This window comes from Zea mays, chromosome 1 (genome assembly GCF_902167145.1).
Source record: "Zea mays cultivar B73 chromosome 1, Zm-B73-REFERENCE-NAM-5.0, whole genome shotgun sequence".
NCBI lineage: Eukaryota > Viridiplantae > Streptophyta > Magnoliopsida > Poales > Poaceae > Zea > Zea mays.
In genome coordinates, this window is record NC_050096.1 from 303545706 (window position 1) to 303563580 (window position 17875).

The 17875-nt window shown below is 44.9% G+C and overlaps 1 protein-coding gene across 1 annotated transcript; it reads right to left on the reverse strand.

The window, feature by feature from the left end:
• Positions 1 to 6733: 6733 nt before the first annotated feature.
• On the reverse strand, positions 6734 to 9750 carry LOC100276339 (Transmembrane and coiled-coil domain-containing protein 5B). Its single transcript, NM_001150149.1, is given in 8 exon segments — positions 6734 to 7004; positions 7282 to 7373; positions 7446 to 7505; positions 8033 to 8126; positions 8217 to 8256; positions 8454 to 8513; positions 9198 to 9287; positions 9547 to 9750. Coding segments are annotated over 8 exon segments (669 nt in total). The 5' UTR covers positions 9690 to 9750; the 3' UTR covers positions 6734 to 6914.
• Positions 9751 to 17875: the final 8125 nt, after the last annotated feature.

The window sequence follows — 17875 nt, forward strand, 5'->3', positions numbered from 1 at the left end:
ATGGATGTTCCTTGATTTAATAAAGGCACTTTGAAAAGGCGAGATAATCTCATTCATTCTCGGAGCCAATCGAAGAGCAAGTGTTTTGGTAATAATCTTAATAAAGGAATGAATTAGGCTTATCGGCCTGAAGTCCCCGACTGTTTCTGCCCCATCTTTTTTAGGAATTAGGATGATGCTGGTTGAATTTATTAGATGAAGGTTGCAACAACGAAGGTTGTAGAAAGCATTCACCGCTGCCATGAAATCATATTTTATAGTGGCCCAACAAGATTTGAGGAAAGAACCGGTGAAGCCGTCGGGTCTCGATGCCTTATCGCGAGGTCGAAGATCGATGCTTGCTTTAATTTCATCCTCTGAAAAAGGCGTGTCTAAGCTAGAGAGGTTATGTTGCCTATTAGAGATAATCTCCCAGTTAAGGTCAACATTCCTAGGTGGTGGTTGTTTCATCGCATTCTGGAAGAAGTTTTGGATCTCTGGGCTTTGTCTTCATGAGAGAAGGCCCATCCATTGCCGACCCTTAGTCGTTGAATGCAATTTTTTCGCCTCCTGGAGCTAGCTTTTCGGTGAAAGAATTTGGTGTTGGCATCACCGAATCTAAGGCTTAACATACGAGAATTATGCCTTTTCTGTGCCCTTTCAATAACAGCATAGCCAAGGATACACATCTTCAGTCTGCTTCGGAGACTTGACTCGAAGTCCCACAACCGCCTATTTTCTTGTGCTAGGTCTAGCCTAAGGAGAACTTCCATGGCCATATGCATGAACAACCTAGAATCAGGAACAAGCCTTCCATCCCCTGAGCGCCCGGGCTGTGCTCTGGAGTTTATAATACAACCTATGGAAAGGTTCATGATGTTGGGTCGGCTTCGACCAGGCATGCTCCACCACCTGCTTGAAACCCGGTAAAACCGTCAAAAAATTATCAAATTTGAAGGAGCATGGACGCCTCGGCCTAGCATAATTGGATAGAAGGAGCGGGCAGTGGTCAAAGACTGAAGATGAAAGAGCGTGCAGTCCATAATTGTTGAAAATCTCCTCCCACTCTAGATTGCAAAAGAATCTATCAAGCTTGACCAAAGTGGGGTGTTGCCTCTCATTGCTCCAAGTGAATTTCCTATTTTGCAGAGGAATTTCCTTTAGGTCACAATTATCGAGAGCTTGTCTGAACAACTGCATAAGGTGAGGATTTATTCTAGAATTATTTCTATCACTAGCTTTGTATGTGCAATTGAAATCCCTAAGGACCAGCTAGGGGAAGACAAAGGAGATCTTTGTTCGTTCATCTCTCTAAGGAAGGCATGCTTGCGGCTTCTACAGGTTGGCCCATAGACGAATGTTATGGAGAAGGAGGCTCGACGATCCTTAAGTGCCACACTTGCAGATAAGTGGAACTCCCAAACAGTTACATTAGACGGGTCTAAGACGTCACTATCCCATAGCAAAAGGGTGCCTCCCCGGGTTTCACTATTTCCTTCAGCAGGCTTGAACCTGAAATTGTTGAGTTTTGGCCCTCCTAGAGCATCTGTTGTGAACATATCGATTGTTGATAATTTAGTCTCTTGCAAACAAACAAGGTGGTAGGTGGTGTCTGAGATCAATTCACGCACTGCATCGTGACGTGCCTGCTGATTTAGCCCCCTAACATTCCAAGAGAGGATGCTAAAATCTGACATAATTCATGGATGAACCCCAGACTAATAGCATCACACGAGAAAACAATTGTTAAATTAATAAGGGTCATCATTGCCTTGGAATAGTAGTCTGCAACAAGGCTGGAAACTAGCAGCAGCGCAACATATCTGGAGCTGTTCGCAATTGAAGTTGAAACTAAGATGCAGTACAACATCTCAACCAAAATAAAACCCATAACCAGTAGCTCAGCGCAGCAGATTGCAAAAGGGACTAAAACTGAGTTGCAGTACAACATCGAAACCAAAATACACCCACACCGGCTAGCAAGGAATCAGACAACCACCAGATGTGCTGCAGCATTGCTCCTTGCTTCCGCTTGCAGATTGTCCATCTCATCCTGTGTTTCTTCTATAGCTTCACCTGCAATCCCCATCAGTGCCTTGTCAATGTGTTCAGTGTCCGGCATATGAATGTTGAATAGGGCTTCCAAAGCTGCCCCTGCCTCCTTAGATAATGGTTTCTGGAACCAAGCCTGAAAGTCCTGGAAAGCATTATCAAAATTAGGAGTTCCATCATTCGCCAAGAGGCCAAGCTTGCGACAGAGGTTGCATTGTGTCCGCTGCATGATCGACATATGAGGGCCATTAGCGAGTCTAGCACTACGACGTACCGCGGAGAGATTGAATACATGTCGATGTTTAATGTTCTGAGCTGTTGTTGCAGCAGCCGTGGCCACAGCAGGTGTTTCTGCAGGCATCAATTGAGGCAGCACAGGTGAATCAAGTATTGCAGCAATCGGCCTTACAAAGAGATTGCTGAGGAGAGCGCCCTGCGAGGTGGTTGGTGCCCCACCCTATAGAACAGCAGCTGGTTCGAAGGGAGCACCATCTCTAGAACCTGCTTTAGTAACAGAACTAGGAGAAGACAACAACTTGATGTTTCCCCCAGCCTGCAACACAAGCAACCCAACCTGCCTAGGTAATCATGATGACAGGGAAGCATGGAGCCTATTAAACGCCAGCTTCATAGGGACCAGCCTTGCGCATTCAGGGTTTATCTTCTGCTTGCCTGCCATGTCACCCAGGTCTCCCTCATTAGCCATGGAGTCGGACCAGGCTTGTTCCACAACGTTGAAGCAGCGCCGCCTTTGGTAGACGCAGCCCACACGGAATCTGCCATGGGGAGAAATTGCATCATGCATTCTAGGCGTCGACGGTTCGTCGTTGTTGTCGTCGCGTGAATTTTGGATGGCAGAGCAGCAGCTGTCCAGAGGGAGACTCTCCCGAGCAGGACAACGCGCGGGGGGGGGGGGGGGGGGGGGGTCGTTGATCGTGTACGCCGACCAGCGCCCCGGGGGAGATAGCGCATGCGGCTGCGCCCACGTGTCATCAAGGAGCCCTCACGCAGCTGGTGCGCAAGCCCAGTGTGTGGACGGGAACCCACGTTCTCCACGCCACGCCCTGGGATGCCGACATGGGACGCGTCCGCTGGCATAGCAGCAGCTTGGCGAGGTTGTTGGACATGCCTTACACCTCCAGGCGCGTCGCCGGACATGTACCTCCTGGAAGTGTTGTGTCGATGGTCACGACGCGACCCCGAGCGCTCTCGCTCACAGCCCTTTGGAGCACGCGAGATGCTTCGGAAAAGACGCATGCTCCAACTGACCTCACGTTGTAGGCGACGTCTACGGCGGTCGTTGTCATCGTCGTCTCGGTGATGATCGTTACATCGAGGTGGAGGGTCGTGCATGTCGCGTGGAGCACTCTCGCCATCAACAACTCCAAGCCTCCAGTCGAACGCACGCGTACTTCCTTGATCCTCGTTGCCCGGAAAACCCTCCACAAGGTCAAGGTGGACGATGACCCTGAAGGTTAAGCCACTTTGTCCCGCCGATGGCATGTTGTGGACAGTGATGTTCCTGCCAACAATGGTTAGCCAAGTTACCTTTGGGATGTCTGAAGGGTTCCACGCCCACGCCCAGAGGTTGAGCGTCCTTGTGTCCTCCTTTTGTAGTGATTGAGACTCGACGTAGTCTAGCACGCAGCTCATAGCCACCGCCCGCTTGGCGATGCCCTCGTTCCACGCATGCAAAAGAATGCCTTCGAGGCAGAGACAAACATGGTAGTCAAAGTTGATGCGGTCACCATGAACAGGGAGCTGCCATGGCCTAACTCGAATGTCAATGTTGCCGTAGGTGAATTCGTGTCACGCCACCACCGCGTCACGGTGGTGCTGGTGCTCGAAGGTGATGAAGAAATCCTCTGGGTAATGCTGCACCACCGTGATGTCTTCTTCGCGCATCCCAAACCTGGAGCATAAGGCCCTTCTCACTGTGCTTGTACTTGTCGTCGGTCGAACACCACCTAGCTAGGCCCACGCCGCGTGGGTACTCAGCCTTGCCAGCTCGCTATCCATGTCCCGAGTGGAAGCAACAACAAGTCAACAACAGATGTTTCTTGCGGACTCTCATCTGCATCGCCGGGCTTCGCCATGCTTGCCTAGAGCAGGGTGGGAAATGCAAACTGTCGAGGCAGCGGGACGGAGGAGGGGCTAGAGAGAAAGTAGCAGGAACTCTAGGCTTGTTCGGACACTGCCAGACCTTGTGGCCAACACCACAACTGAGGCACCTCAGCGGATCCCTGCAATCAATGGCCCTGCAATCAATGGCGTAGTGGCCTTTGGCTAAGCAGTGGACACATTTACCTCTCAGACTCACCTATAAATTTTTTCTGATCGGATGAGGGTGAGTTGGGAGCCTGGTTGTTGGGTGACATAAAGGCTCTGTCGAATTGACTCTACCACGTCGCCTTCGATATACCGTAGTCCACCCAATCGCACCATCGTCTTCAATGGATTTGACTTCACATGGTTGCTCCTTGATGCGAAGTTGGCTTGAATGTTGTGGCTGGCAAGAAGTCCCATCGATGTGGTGCAGAGTGAAAGCTCCTTGTGCAGCAGACGCGAGCCTGTGTGGGCGACGAAGCTGTTTCACGAGCAGGGACAGGACAACAAACTAAACTTTCTTGTCGTAGGGAGCCGTCGAAGACCGTCTCCCGGCAGCCGGCTTGAGGCAGGGTCGCGACAAAGGTGGCCAGCCCACGGTGGGGTGGTAGCCAGGGCTCACGGGAGCGCCCGCAAACCTGGTCGAGACAGAGCAAGAGTGATAGCTGAAGGGCTGATCTATCGTTTGATGACGAGGATGGGGGTTATTGGCCGGCGAATCGGTGGGGAGAGACCTGGCGACGGTAGGGGTGGGGCTGGTCACCGCAGGAACAGAGGGAGGTGGCGTGGTGAGGGGGGTCATCACTGCCAATGATTCCTCACGTCCATACTATACTTAAAGCACCAGTTTCAACGGTCGTCACGCGTCATTTTTTACAAATAACCCCTCACAACTATTTCAAGTTAATCTGATGCACGTCTATAGATAGCCAAACGGCGGCCCGGCCCGGCACAGGCCACACGCCCGCGGGCCAAAACTCTGGCCTAGGCACATCATACGGACCTGCTGACTATGTCGGGACAACCCGTTAGTCCATCGGCCCATTTGATTAAATCAGCGTAAAATGTTAAAAAGCGGTGCAGGAGGTGGGGTTCGAACCCATGCCCTGATGTAAGAAGTGCGGGAGACACTGGGTGAAGCTGTCTAACCAGTAGAACATCATGCTCAGATATTTTTAATATTGAATATAAATTGTATATATGTATATACATTTTTTGTAAAATAAAAAAATATAATCGTGTCGAGGCGGGCCAGCACTATGGGCCGAGGCTACAGCCCAAGCACGACATGTCGTTCTTGGCTCTTGCAAGTATTAGGTCGTTTCTGAGACCACATTGGCGCAATGGACTCAATGATGTTTGAGGTTGCTAAATTGGATGGAACAACAATGATTTGTCATACTAACAGTGAAATGAAAGGTTATTAGTAGGTTTTAAACGTTAGTAATTGCTACGAAGTAGCATAATTTATATAGAGCGCATCTAGTTTTTATTGATGCATGACTTTAGCAATCACTCCATATTTTGATCTATCTTTTTTATAAGTTTGAGTTCATGTGACTTATTTTAGAAACTTGAGCTCACAAACTTTCTCTTATTTTATCTCTGTATGGTGGAATTATGTTATTTTATAATCTCTGTTCGTTCAGTCAGTCGTTGTGAACTCTCGTCTAATCGCTCACTTCATTGGTCGTGTTGTACCAAGGCATATTGGATGGAGTAAACAATAACATCAGTTAGTCAAATCAAAAAAAATTATACGAAGAGCGGAGACAATTAATAAAAAATCTTGAAAATTTTTTGGTAGATAGTTTACATGGGTATTGTTGTAAGCCGTCGCAACGCACGGGCAACTGACTAGTAGAAGTAATTTTTAAGTTGTCTAGTTCAGAGGCTGTCTCCAGCAACGTCCTCTATATTCATCCTCTATATCTGTCTTTTACAGTCTCCTCTAAAAGATTTCATCCTCTATATCTCATTTCTCTCCAACAGTCCTCTAAATCACGTCCTCTATACTCAAATATCTATATTAAAGACATTTTTAAATTTTATTTTTTGTACATACGTATTTATCATACTCTCAAATGTATTTTACATATTTTAGTTTTGCTAAACCGGTTATTTAAAGTAGTCAAATGGATAGAGGACCGTTTAGAGAAACTCTATATATAGAGAATCCAGCAGCGTCCTCTAAATTTAGAGGACCGTTTAGAGGACGTTGCTGGAGAGTGTAGAGGATCATTTGATCCTCTATATTTAGGGTAGAGAACCCTTTAGAGGACCTTGTTGGAGCCAGCCTAGTCTCTTCACTCTTCAGTTATGATCGGTACATTTTCATGTGTCTGCTAATATTGTGAATAGTAACATTTAACATGTGCACATATATATCTTCAGAAATCTGCTATAATATTTTTTGATTAAATTAAACATGAAAAGACATAAATTCCTAGCACTTATATGTTTTATTACTGAATATATATTGACAGAAGAGAACTTGGTTTGCAGTGGTCAGTGGCATGAAGAGAGCAGATGTTGACCAAATTGTAAAGCGTCTAAGCATCTTGCCGTAAAATACTAAAATCCACCAACAAGAAAATAACCTGAAACCATTCTCCAGAACATCACAGCTCCAGCCGATGAAAGCTAAACACACTGAGTTGTGCAGTCACAAACTATCAACTCCCTAATCCTTGCCTCCCCTATGAACTGATATCTATTCTCCAATAACATATTATCCACATAGATCTCAAACTAGAAACCATTTGGTGAGAGCATCTTCAGTCATCATCTTGACCAGACTGATCATCAGGGTCACCACTCAGAAATGAGCCAATGGACTTGCGAAGGATGTGGATTGATTTATCATCCTGTGAAACATGAATGCAGAATTAGCGAAATGGTTGTGGTTAGTGAACCATGCAAAGTTTAGTCACGGCAATGATGCATGTTAATTAGTAGTGGGCTTCTTTTATTTTGTTTGTTTATTTATTTTATTTTTTGTCGCTTGATCTGTTACTTGTAATTCCTTTATCATTGGTTTAATATACTCACTGTAGTGGCCTTGGCCCCTCCGGATTCTTCAAAAACAATGATGCACGGTGATGAGATCAGCAATAGGAAAATCATGCAAGCTGTAACATTTACCTGCTTCATCTTCTTCAGAGATTCTTCAGCATTTGCTATCTTCTCTGAAAATGTTTTCTCAAGTTCAGATAGAGTAGCCTTCTCCTTCTTCCCTGTTAAAAGGCAGCATGTCAGAGCTGCAAACTCATAAACACAACTGAAGGAACTAACCATATACTGCTTACTTTGCAGTTCATACTGCACAAGCAATTTCTCTTTATCATCTTCAAACTTTGAGAACAGGTCTGCAGAAAACAGTACACAGATAGATAAATTAAAATGAAGATAACTGGTGACAACTATCTCAGTGAAGAGAAGGCACATCACAGTGCTCTGTGGGTGATGTCACATTAACATATTATATCCCTTTCTAAATCACGAATTATAGGAAACTGAGTATGTGACAGTATAGGTACAGCACAGGCTGCACAGCACTATATGGTTGCATTTACTAGCTGGAAAACTGCTAGCAGATTAAGCATATGTGTACACCAGAGCTTCCTTAGGTGAGCTTGTCTACAGATTTCCTCTGATGATAATTAACAAAAAAAGGCAAACAGCACAGCTCATTTGTGGCCACAGAATATTTCGTCAAGATCTAATCATGTCATACTCAATATGAAATGGTAAACATTCCAGGCCAGCATATGAACAATGAACAAAGGATGGTACCAGGCCTGCTTGAGCATGACATGAACTAGATAAAGATATGTTAGATGATAATAATACAGCATATCAAAATGGGTGTCAGCTTAGCTCTTATCTGGCTTACCTTTGAAATTCTGTATGTGTGCAACTTTATCTTTGCAGAACTTGTCATGTGTTGCTAGAAATTTGGTGTACTCATTCTTCAACAAACTTTCGCACTGCATAACATACAAATGGATCTTCCATTAACCAGAACCAGACCAGAAAGTAACTGGAAGCACATTGAAGCATCAAGTACAATTCCAAACCTCTTTTGAAGTCTTTGACAATGCTTTCAGAAAACTCTGCCTGTGCACGCACATAAAAACAATTGTCAGGGGTACATTCCATTCAGGGTGTTCACAGTACTTATCACCAAGAACCTGTTTAAGTTCTTGGTTTATAGCTACAACTAAAAAGGCACATCAGATTTCACTGCAGGAGCTAATGTATTTCTCTAGTGAAGTCACTGGAAGGCTGGTGGTATGGATTAGTTGTTTGCTCACCTTTCTTTCTCAAGCCTATTCTTGGTGTCCTGTACCATAGTCTGAATCTCTGTTGCCACGCTGAAGGATACCAAAACTTGTCAGTGATGTACTCCAGATAGCTCTTGCAATAAGCATAACATCCAGATAGAAGACATCATGTGGACATCGGAAACGACAGTGGAACAGCAAGGACAGAGCTTACCCAAACCTTGGTCATGAAGATAGAAAAATATATAAGATTCTATCATGCCATTGTTCCTGAACTCCAGTCTCAATCTACTTGCCAGTCACCATATGTGAATTCAGTTCAGTCAGTAATAATGCTCCCTTCAGCATGTGCAGACCAAGGGACAACAAATCCTCTAATTGTGAACCACAACGACAATCAGTGTTTCACTAAAGCACCCAGGTATTGACGAACAACTTGACACACATCATAGGCGCCCAGATAAACTGTGGTTTCAAGCCCAGACATTAAAGTAAACAAAGCAGACACAACACAGCAAGTACCGCCAGCACATTCCTTCCATAGTAGGGTACTACATCAGAAGACAATCAGACGTTTTGTGCAAAATTCTGCAGATCTCAACCAGATGTGCTGCTTGCCATGAACCAAACCACACCAAATTTCCCTCGATTGGAGCAAACAGAACAGTTGCGAGCGCACAAACATTATGTACAGTTACCGAGCAGTCGCGCACATAGTCATTCAGTAAAAGCCAAAATGCTGGGTGGGTGCACGGGAATAGAAAATGCCATCACCTGGAAATGGCCTGCTCGGTCTTCTTCTGGCCGTCCTTGTGGGCCTTGTCCTTGATGTGCTTCAGCAGCGTGACGATCTCCTTCATGTCACTGCCTCCACCAATCACATTGAAGGCACGCCCCAGATCATGAAATGTGTATAGAGGAATCAATCAAACAATCGCACGGAATTCCCCCAAAACTAAATTCAGCGGACATAAACCAAAATTCACGGCGAACGGAGGTGCAGTTACGAACGAAAACCCTCCCTTCGTCGCCCCGATTCGAACCAACAGCCTCGCTCACGGACCGCGGCGAATCGAAAGCAGCGAACACGAAAGGCGTGGGGAGAGAGAAGCAGGCAAGGCACCTGTCGAACTCGTGGTCGGAGTCGTCCATGCCGCCGCGCTCCCGCCGCCTCTTGTCGGAAACGACCGCCTCGGCGGGGTCCTTCGCCGCCGCAGCCCGCTTGCCGCCGCTCGCCTTGGCCTTGGCCTTCGCCGACGACGACATCGCCTCTGGTGCCCGGGCCCGAGAGAGACCGCCTTGCCGCCTCTGGGGATGCTGCGGTCGTGACGCCGTGCTTTGGTTTCGCGGGTTTTTGAAATGGACGGCGAAGGCCGACAAGGGGAGTGGAGGGAGACGTTGGGCCCAGAGAATTTAGGGACTAGCCCAAATCAATGGCGACCCAGGTACTTTTGTTCTATATTTTCTGGGAGTTTCCATTTTTTTATCAAATGTACATTTCCCATCATGACAATATCCAAATAGTTTATCAATAAATAAGTTTTTAAATATCTAAAAAAGTTGAAAGCAAATTTGTTCGTACATCAGGCACTTGTAGAGCTTTGAGGCCAAAAGAGTTATTGCTCCCTCTAACTTTACTTTTTTTCTTATTGCATTCTATACTTAAACTAGGTGAGTGTACGTGTTACAACCGTAACATATAATACTACGATAACTTATATATAAAATATGTGGTATACTGTTATGAGAAAAGGTTTCATAATTTATTTGTGATCCTGGCTATATATAAATTTTGTTATTTTAATCTAGCCATTTCACCACTACATTGGAAACATCAGTATCATGCAGACTTCGATACATGTCATGATCTCATCATTGAACAACACGTCCCATACCTACCGGAATAAGTTTCCTCGTACATCGTCAGTCATCAAGCACGCACCATCATACGCGCTTGCTTAAACAAAAATGCATATGTGTGTTTGCGAAGAGAATTAAAGGCAGGCCGGCACAAAAGCTACCCCGACGGTGGCGAGGATGATGAGCTGGTCATTGTTGTCGGTCCTCCTCTGCGTCACCTCCGACGCCGAGATGATGCCACAGTCCTTGATATAGTAGTCATCGAACGCACGCGACATGGCGAGTACCAATGACTCTTGGTTGTGCTGCCAGACGAAGTGCACCCCTGGCTCATCAGCGAGGTAGTACACCTAGCCGCTGCACCACCGGATGCGCTTCTCCTCTACATACATCATGTTCGAGAACACTCACAACATCAGCAACGGTCGTCGTTCCAGTGCACAAGAATTCATGGCCAGTTAGTAGCGACTTACGTGGCAGGTTGGGCTTTAGGTGGACGATGAGCTAGACGACGTGATGGCGTCGTCGTCGGATGTAGTGCTCAGAACAACCCGAGAGTCGCCGACGTTGGCGACGACCATGAGGTCCCCCTGCTTGATGATGGACAGCGCGGTGCGGTCGCTCTGAACCGCGTACAAGCGGCGGCTGTGCCGGAGCTTGTCGTACACAGCGACGCATGCGACCATGTAGGACTGCTTCCAGAGGTCGAACTGGCGCCAAGCTTCTTCTCATCATCGATGAGCGACGCCAACGCGAGCACCTCCTGCTAGTGGTGTTTGTTCGAGGTTTCCAAGTAAGAAACATGGATTTATTCTTACTATTGGTTCATGAAAATGACTCACAAGTCAGATCTATGGAAAAAATATTACGGAGAATAAATGTCACGCATGCAAAAAACCGAATTTAAGTTGAAAACATTAATCAAACAAAAGAAATTGAATGCAAGACTCTTCTTTAAATACTACTCCCTCCATCCAAAAATATAATTCAAGAATCTCGGTTATACTTATTTACTACTACGCATTGTGTAAGGGTAGCAGTTGAGCTTGAGGAGAGATGTAATAGATATTTTTCCTATCATAAATATAGACATAAACACACATGTGGTGTAACGGTACCTACTACTCGTATTTGTCTGAGGGGTCATGGGTTTGAATCCCCTTGGGGCTATGTTTATTTTTTTAATTTTAGCTAGATGCGGGCTTTACGGGGGAATGGGAATGGACTTTGCGGGGAAAGGGGAATGAGAAAGACAGGACAAGGAATGGGAATGGCAGATCAGGGTATGGTGGCAGAACATGGGAATGGGTTGTGCGGGGAGGGGGAAATAGGAAAGTATTACTCCCTATATCCAAAAATAATATTTATTTTAGCTTTTATTTTTATGTTTATATTCAAATAAACTAGATGCATATATAAAACCCTAACATCAAGTATTGTATGAACCTATTAATTAACTAAAATAAATTTTACTTTACAACGGAGGGAGTATTAATTTGTTTATTGTACCAGTTGGGGGCCTTTCTCTTCTAAAGGTCCTCAAAAATATGACTAACCATATGTTTTCAGCATGATCATGAATAGTTACAGGAAGCTTCGGATTTGAGATGAAGAACTTCTCTTATGACGGAATGAAGGGAGATAAAGAGTGGCGACGAAGCTAAAAGCCAAGGACCTTCGACTTAACATATTGACGAAGCTCAAGCGTGAAGATGACTGAAAGGGGCTAAAGACCTTATAGTCCTCAATAATTCATGTTAGGATTATAGGCAATTACCAGGGTTATAAATGTACTTTTATCCGGGTTGCGTCCTGTGCTTATAAATATATGAACAGTAACACCGTACTGTTCACGCTGGATTGTAATCGCTCTCGCGCCATCCTCGCTCTCCCACCTTTTGGCAAGCCGAAGGTACAATTGTAATATGAATATTGTTAATGCTTATTCATGTTTAATGAAGATAATGATAAATGGATTATTGATGTATAACAATTATTATCTTTATTCCTCTGTATTCTTCTGTATTCATTCACTTTCTTATTTATATTCATATTCATGTTTATATGATAAAATGATGAAGGTGTGTCATTCATGACCTTCTTCTGAAGATCATTATATCCGAGAGGAAATAATGCTTCGAAGGACGAAGGTCTTTAACCATTAACAATTGTGTTGCCTTGTTCTTGATTTATAGCATTTGAGAACAAGTGAACAACATTTGGCGCCCACCGCCGGTGAACTCACTTCCACAACATTTGGCCTTCCACATCCATCTTTGACATGCCACCGAAGAAGGCAACGGTGCCAGGGGCTGCCCTGCAACCACTGGACACAAATCAAGATGCTCTCTCTCTCTCTCTGCGAGAGGCCAAGAACCAAAAGAGAAAGGCCACCAGCCCAACTCTTCAGGAGGAGCAAATTGATGAGGAAATCAGGGACCTAGAGGCCATCCATCAGCAAGTGCAAAGGAAAAAGGAGAAGATGGCCCGACTGGCCAACCTTCAGAAGAAGATTGACGAAGTCACTGAAGAAATGTGTCATCTTACTCAAGATGACCAGTACCGAAGGCCTCAGCACAGGGAGCTTCGTTAGGAGAGCTCATTCAACGAAGATGAATGGTACGATGACTTTCATCATGGTAATTTTACTTTTGATGATGCTTCTCCTGTGGCAGCAGAATTGCATGTTATCTCATGGCCACAATCCTACAAGCCACCCTAGTTGCCCATATATGATGGGCACTCGGATCCAAAGCAATCCTTGATGAGCTACGAGGCAACAATATCCTCGTATGGGGGCAATGTCGCTGTCATGGCAAAGTCCTTCATCATGGCAGTCCGAAGCGTGGCCCAGACATGGTACTCCTCCCTTTGAACAGGAAAAATTACATCATGGAAGAAGCTCAAGGATATGCTAGTAACCGTTTCCAAGGTTTTCAGACGAAGCCAGTTACTGCTCAGGCCTTGTTTCAATGCACGCAAGACCACGATGAGTAGCTTCAGGCGTATGTACGAAGGTTTTTGCGTCTAAGAGCACAAGCGCCCATAGTGCCCAATGAAATTGTTATTGAGGTCATGATCAAGGGACTTCGGCCAGGACCTACAACCCAATATTTTGTCAGGAAGCCTCCACAAACCCTGGAGAAGCTCCTTTAGAAGATGGATGAGTACATCCGTGCCGATAATGATTTTCGCCAAAGAAGGGATGAAGCCTACAGGTTTTCTGAAATGACTAGGGGCTTCGGAGGGAGACTTCATCCCAGGCATGTCCGATCAATTCATAACTCCAATGTTAATGATGAAAGGGCTAGCAATGTTCAGCATAGTCATCACAGTTCTCAGTCTTCGAGCATGCAACAGACTTCTTTCGGACCACCAGCTCCGAGAGGCAGAGGAGGAAGGAGTTTCAATGGAGGAAGGTTCGACAATCAACCCAGAAAGTTATACTACTTTTTTGTGGCGAGGACAAGGGTCACACAACAAGGACATGCCAGGTCACAATTCAGAAGCAAAAGGAAATTGCTGAAGCCAAGGCACGGCAGAGTCAGCCGAAGCAAGTCCTCCACACTGCTTCGTGTTATTCTCCATATATCCCAGAATATGTAGGCAATCAACAACCTACGGCTTCTATTGCTTCGGCAAGCCATTCCCGAACTTCCTGGCCTCAATTGTCACCACCGCCACCGCTGGTCCACAATCAGCAGCTAGAAGGGCGCAATCATACCCAGCAACAGCGTGACCTTCGGGAGGAGTCCGAAGCTCGCACAGTCAATAACATTATGCCTGAATCGAAGTATATTTACTAAAAGAATTACAGTGGCTCGGCCAAGGAATATGTTGATCTAATGTATCTTAACTCTTTCTGCCTTTATATTTTCTTGAAAGAACAACAATACAGTAGGGATTAATTTCCAACTTGATGTAATAATATTGTCGTTACACCATCGAGTGTGAAAAAAATTAAGTTCTGAAGCTACAAAGTCGTTCCTAAGGGAGCGCAGAGTAAGTTCTGAAGCTACAAAGTCGTTCCTAAGGGAGCGCAGAGTAAGTTCTGAAGCTCGAAAGTCGTTCCTAAGTGAATGCAGAGCCAAAATGCCACCTAAGTAAAAGGTGAAGAAGCTCCAAAGTCATTCCTAAGGGGATGCAGAGCTTAAATACCACCTAAATCAAAGGTGAAGAAGCTCCAAAGTCGTTTCAAAGGGAATGCAGAGCTTAGCTCCAAAGTCGTTCCTAAGGGGACGCAGAGCTAAAATACCACCTAAGTAAAAGGTGAAGAGACTCCAAAGTCATTCCTAAGGAAATGCAGAGTCTGAGTGTGTTTTTATGTGGGTGCTCATCTTCAACATAAACATCATACTGCATCATACCATCACATCATTTCGCATAGAATTACATCATACATCATATCGCATCAGCGGTAAAATTGTGGAGAAGAAAAATGATCCTCCGAAAATATTTGAGGGATTATGAAGCAATGTGCTGAAGCACAAAGTATACCTTCGACAGACATAATTTTACACAGCAAGGAAATCTTCGTCAGCAATGTTATTATGCAACAGTCATGGCAAAGTATGAGGTATTCAATCAATAGAGGGGGCAATGTTTCTTTGCGAAGCATGAAAAGAATGGAAGGTGTTTTTTCGCCGAATGCTCAAAAATGGTATGTACACAAATTTCATGCATCACAAAGAAACACATTACATTAATATACATATAAATATTTGATGTTTGACCTATATACAAATATTACATTTTCTAGTATACAAGAATTTAGTCCTCCTTCAGTATCCTTTCGGCGGCTTCATGTAAAAGTTTGTCGACGACTTCATCAACAACTTCGTTAGCAATCTTCATTACATCTAAAGCCTCTTTCATAATTGGATCCGCTTGAGGGTTGTATGGCTCCAGCGGTGGTGAAAGACCAGCTGTAATAAAGAGCATAATAGTAAATTTCGAAGCTATAAACAAACAAACAAAAAAGTTTTTAAAAGGATACCTATAATCATTGCGTGTTCAACAGCTTCTTCAGCTTCCTTTGCCTCCACTCGGGCATCGTGAGTTTCTTTTCACTCTTTTTTAGCTTCATCGGCCATCTCGCGGTCGTCCTTCATCCAAACATCGGAATAGAACTTCCCGCCCATCAAAGTAGCTTTGGTTGAAGATTCCTTTGTATCGACAACAGAGAAGATGGCTTCTGCCTGGGCTACGGCCTTAACATGTTAACAGACGGTTTTCTGCAAAACTGCTGCAACCCCTCGGGCACCGGCGAAGGCATAAAATCCCCACGATCGCTGAGTATTTCTTCAAAAGCTTTGACCTCTTCGCTGATCCATTGAATAACTCCTTCGGGATCGCCTCGGATAAATTTTTGCTCTGATGAGTATGCACCCACCTTTCCAAAGCTATCTTTTAGTTTCTTCGCACAATCCATGGATACTTCGTAGCATTTTTCTTTGATATCCCGAAGTTCTTCAATATTTTTTTGCACCCTTGATGTTTCCATTTCACTTATCTCTTGTTTTGCCTTCGCAACTTCAAAATTTTCATTCATTTCAGCAAGTTTCTTCTTTAAACCTTCAACCTCGGCTTTGTGAGCTTCAGCTTATGCGTTAAGCTGGGCTTCGCTGGTTTTCAGCCTATCCACTAAGGAGTGCGGTATTTTGTCTTTTTCAAGAGCCTCATTCTTAGTGTAATAACTTTTGATCGAAGATTTCCAAGCGCTAGCTAGCAGCTTTAGTCTTCAGCTATCTCCTGGGCCTTTAAAGCCTTGCTCTATTAAGCCCTACAAAAATAAAGGATGAGCACATACTCAAAAGGAAAGAAACTACAAAAATAATCTGATTTCTAACAAGTTAAAGTGTTCCCACCTTCAGACTGTTATAGGCAAGGCTATCTACGAGTTGGTCCTTCGTCATTGCAGACAAATCTAACTCAAGCTTCAGATATCCTACATTGTCTGCCATCTCCCGAGAGACATGAATCTCTTTGTTGTCAGGCAGACAATAAAAGAAGTCATCTTCATCATCCCCACCATACATCAAGGACTCTCGAGGGTACTGCAGATCACTGGTGTAATGTTGTGCTTCGGCAATTTTCTCTTTTGATAATTTTTTCCCTGAAGCATGACACACTATAAATTCCAATTCCTTAGTAGATGCTCCGGGAGCAGGGGATTCAGATTCTTCGGTAGCCCTCTCTTTTTCTAACAGTAACGATGCTTTCGCGACATCTGAAGGTCTTGATTCAGCATCCTTTTCAACAGCCTCCGAAGGTCTTGCTTTGGCGGGAGCCGAGGGCCCAGCCTCAACTACAACCTGCGTCATGCCAGCTTCGACAGATTTCTTTGTATTCTCGCCTTCCACGCTAGGTGCTTTGGCAGAAGCAAGAGTTAACGCCTTTATGGATTCCATAACAGCGTCTAGTACGCTAGCCATTCTTCTTCTATTCGGAGTTACTGAAGCAATTTTTGCTATCTTTGGTAAATCTGTCTCTTGAAACGGACTCGAAACTGCTAATTGTTCAGTCGTTATCTTTGATTTTGGCTTTTCGGCCGACTCCATTCTAGTTTTGGCGGGAGCGGGGTGACTTGACTCAAAAGCGGAAGACCCTTCAGCAGGCCTCGGCTCTTCCGTTATTTCATGTATATATTTAAATACCTCTACCTATAAGATGGGTCCTCTTATTTCACCTCCTCTTCAATAATTCCCTATATTTAGCTCATGATATCCACTATAACTGGGCTATTTGACTTTTCTACATTAGTTTTTGAAGCTTTTAAAAATATTACAATATTTGTAGTACCATAATACACAATGTTATCATATAATTAAATTTAAAAATTAATTTCATAGTTAAAAATACTTATTAACAAAGGGAGAGATTAGAGCTCCCCTTCGCAGCAGGGGCAGATACAGACCCTGAGCCACCCGGTCTGTGACCTGGAGCAGGGCTAGGGTTCCCTGCCTAACGGGCCGGACGGTCTGAGCCTATAGGCCGGACGGTTCGCGCGTGCGCAGGGACGGTGGAGTTTGCCGACGACGCCTGAATCTCGCTCCCGGGAGGGACCACGTCGGGGAGAAGAGATTCTAGGTGTTGTCTAGGGTCAGTAGGCCGACCTAAACACCTCTAATCGACGTAGAGCCAAAGAGAAGCGAAGAATTTGGGGATTAAGAGACTAAACTAGAACTAAACTAGAACTACCCCTAATGCTTAAGATAAAAACGAGAGATAAACTGATTATTGATTCGATTGTTGCGGGTTCAATCGGTCGTAGCCCTTCATCTATATAAAGGGGGGACTGGATCCGCTACAAGTTGTTTCTCGAGCTAATCCCGCGGTTTTAAGTAACAAATCCCGTGAGAAACTCGGAACCCTAACTGACTCTGCGCACGCGCGGATCGTCCGCGTCACCACCGCGGACCGTCCGCGCGGTCGTTTTTGGTGCTCAACATATGCCCCTGCCTTTTGGTGGAGGTTGACGAACCAAAAGCATATGAACTAAGCCTGATGCAACCACCGGCTTTTTCGATCCAATATGGTGATCATTCAATAGAGCCCCGATGCATAAAGGTCGTTTAGGACTGCATCTTTCT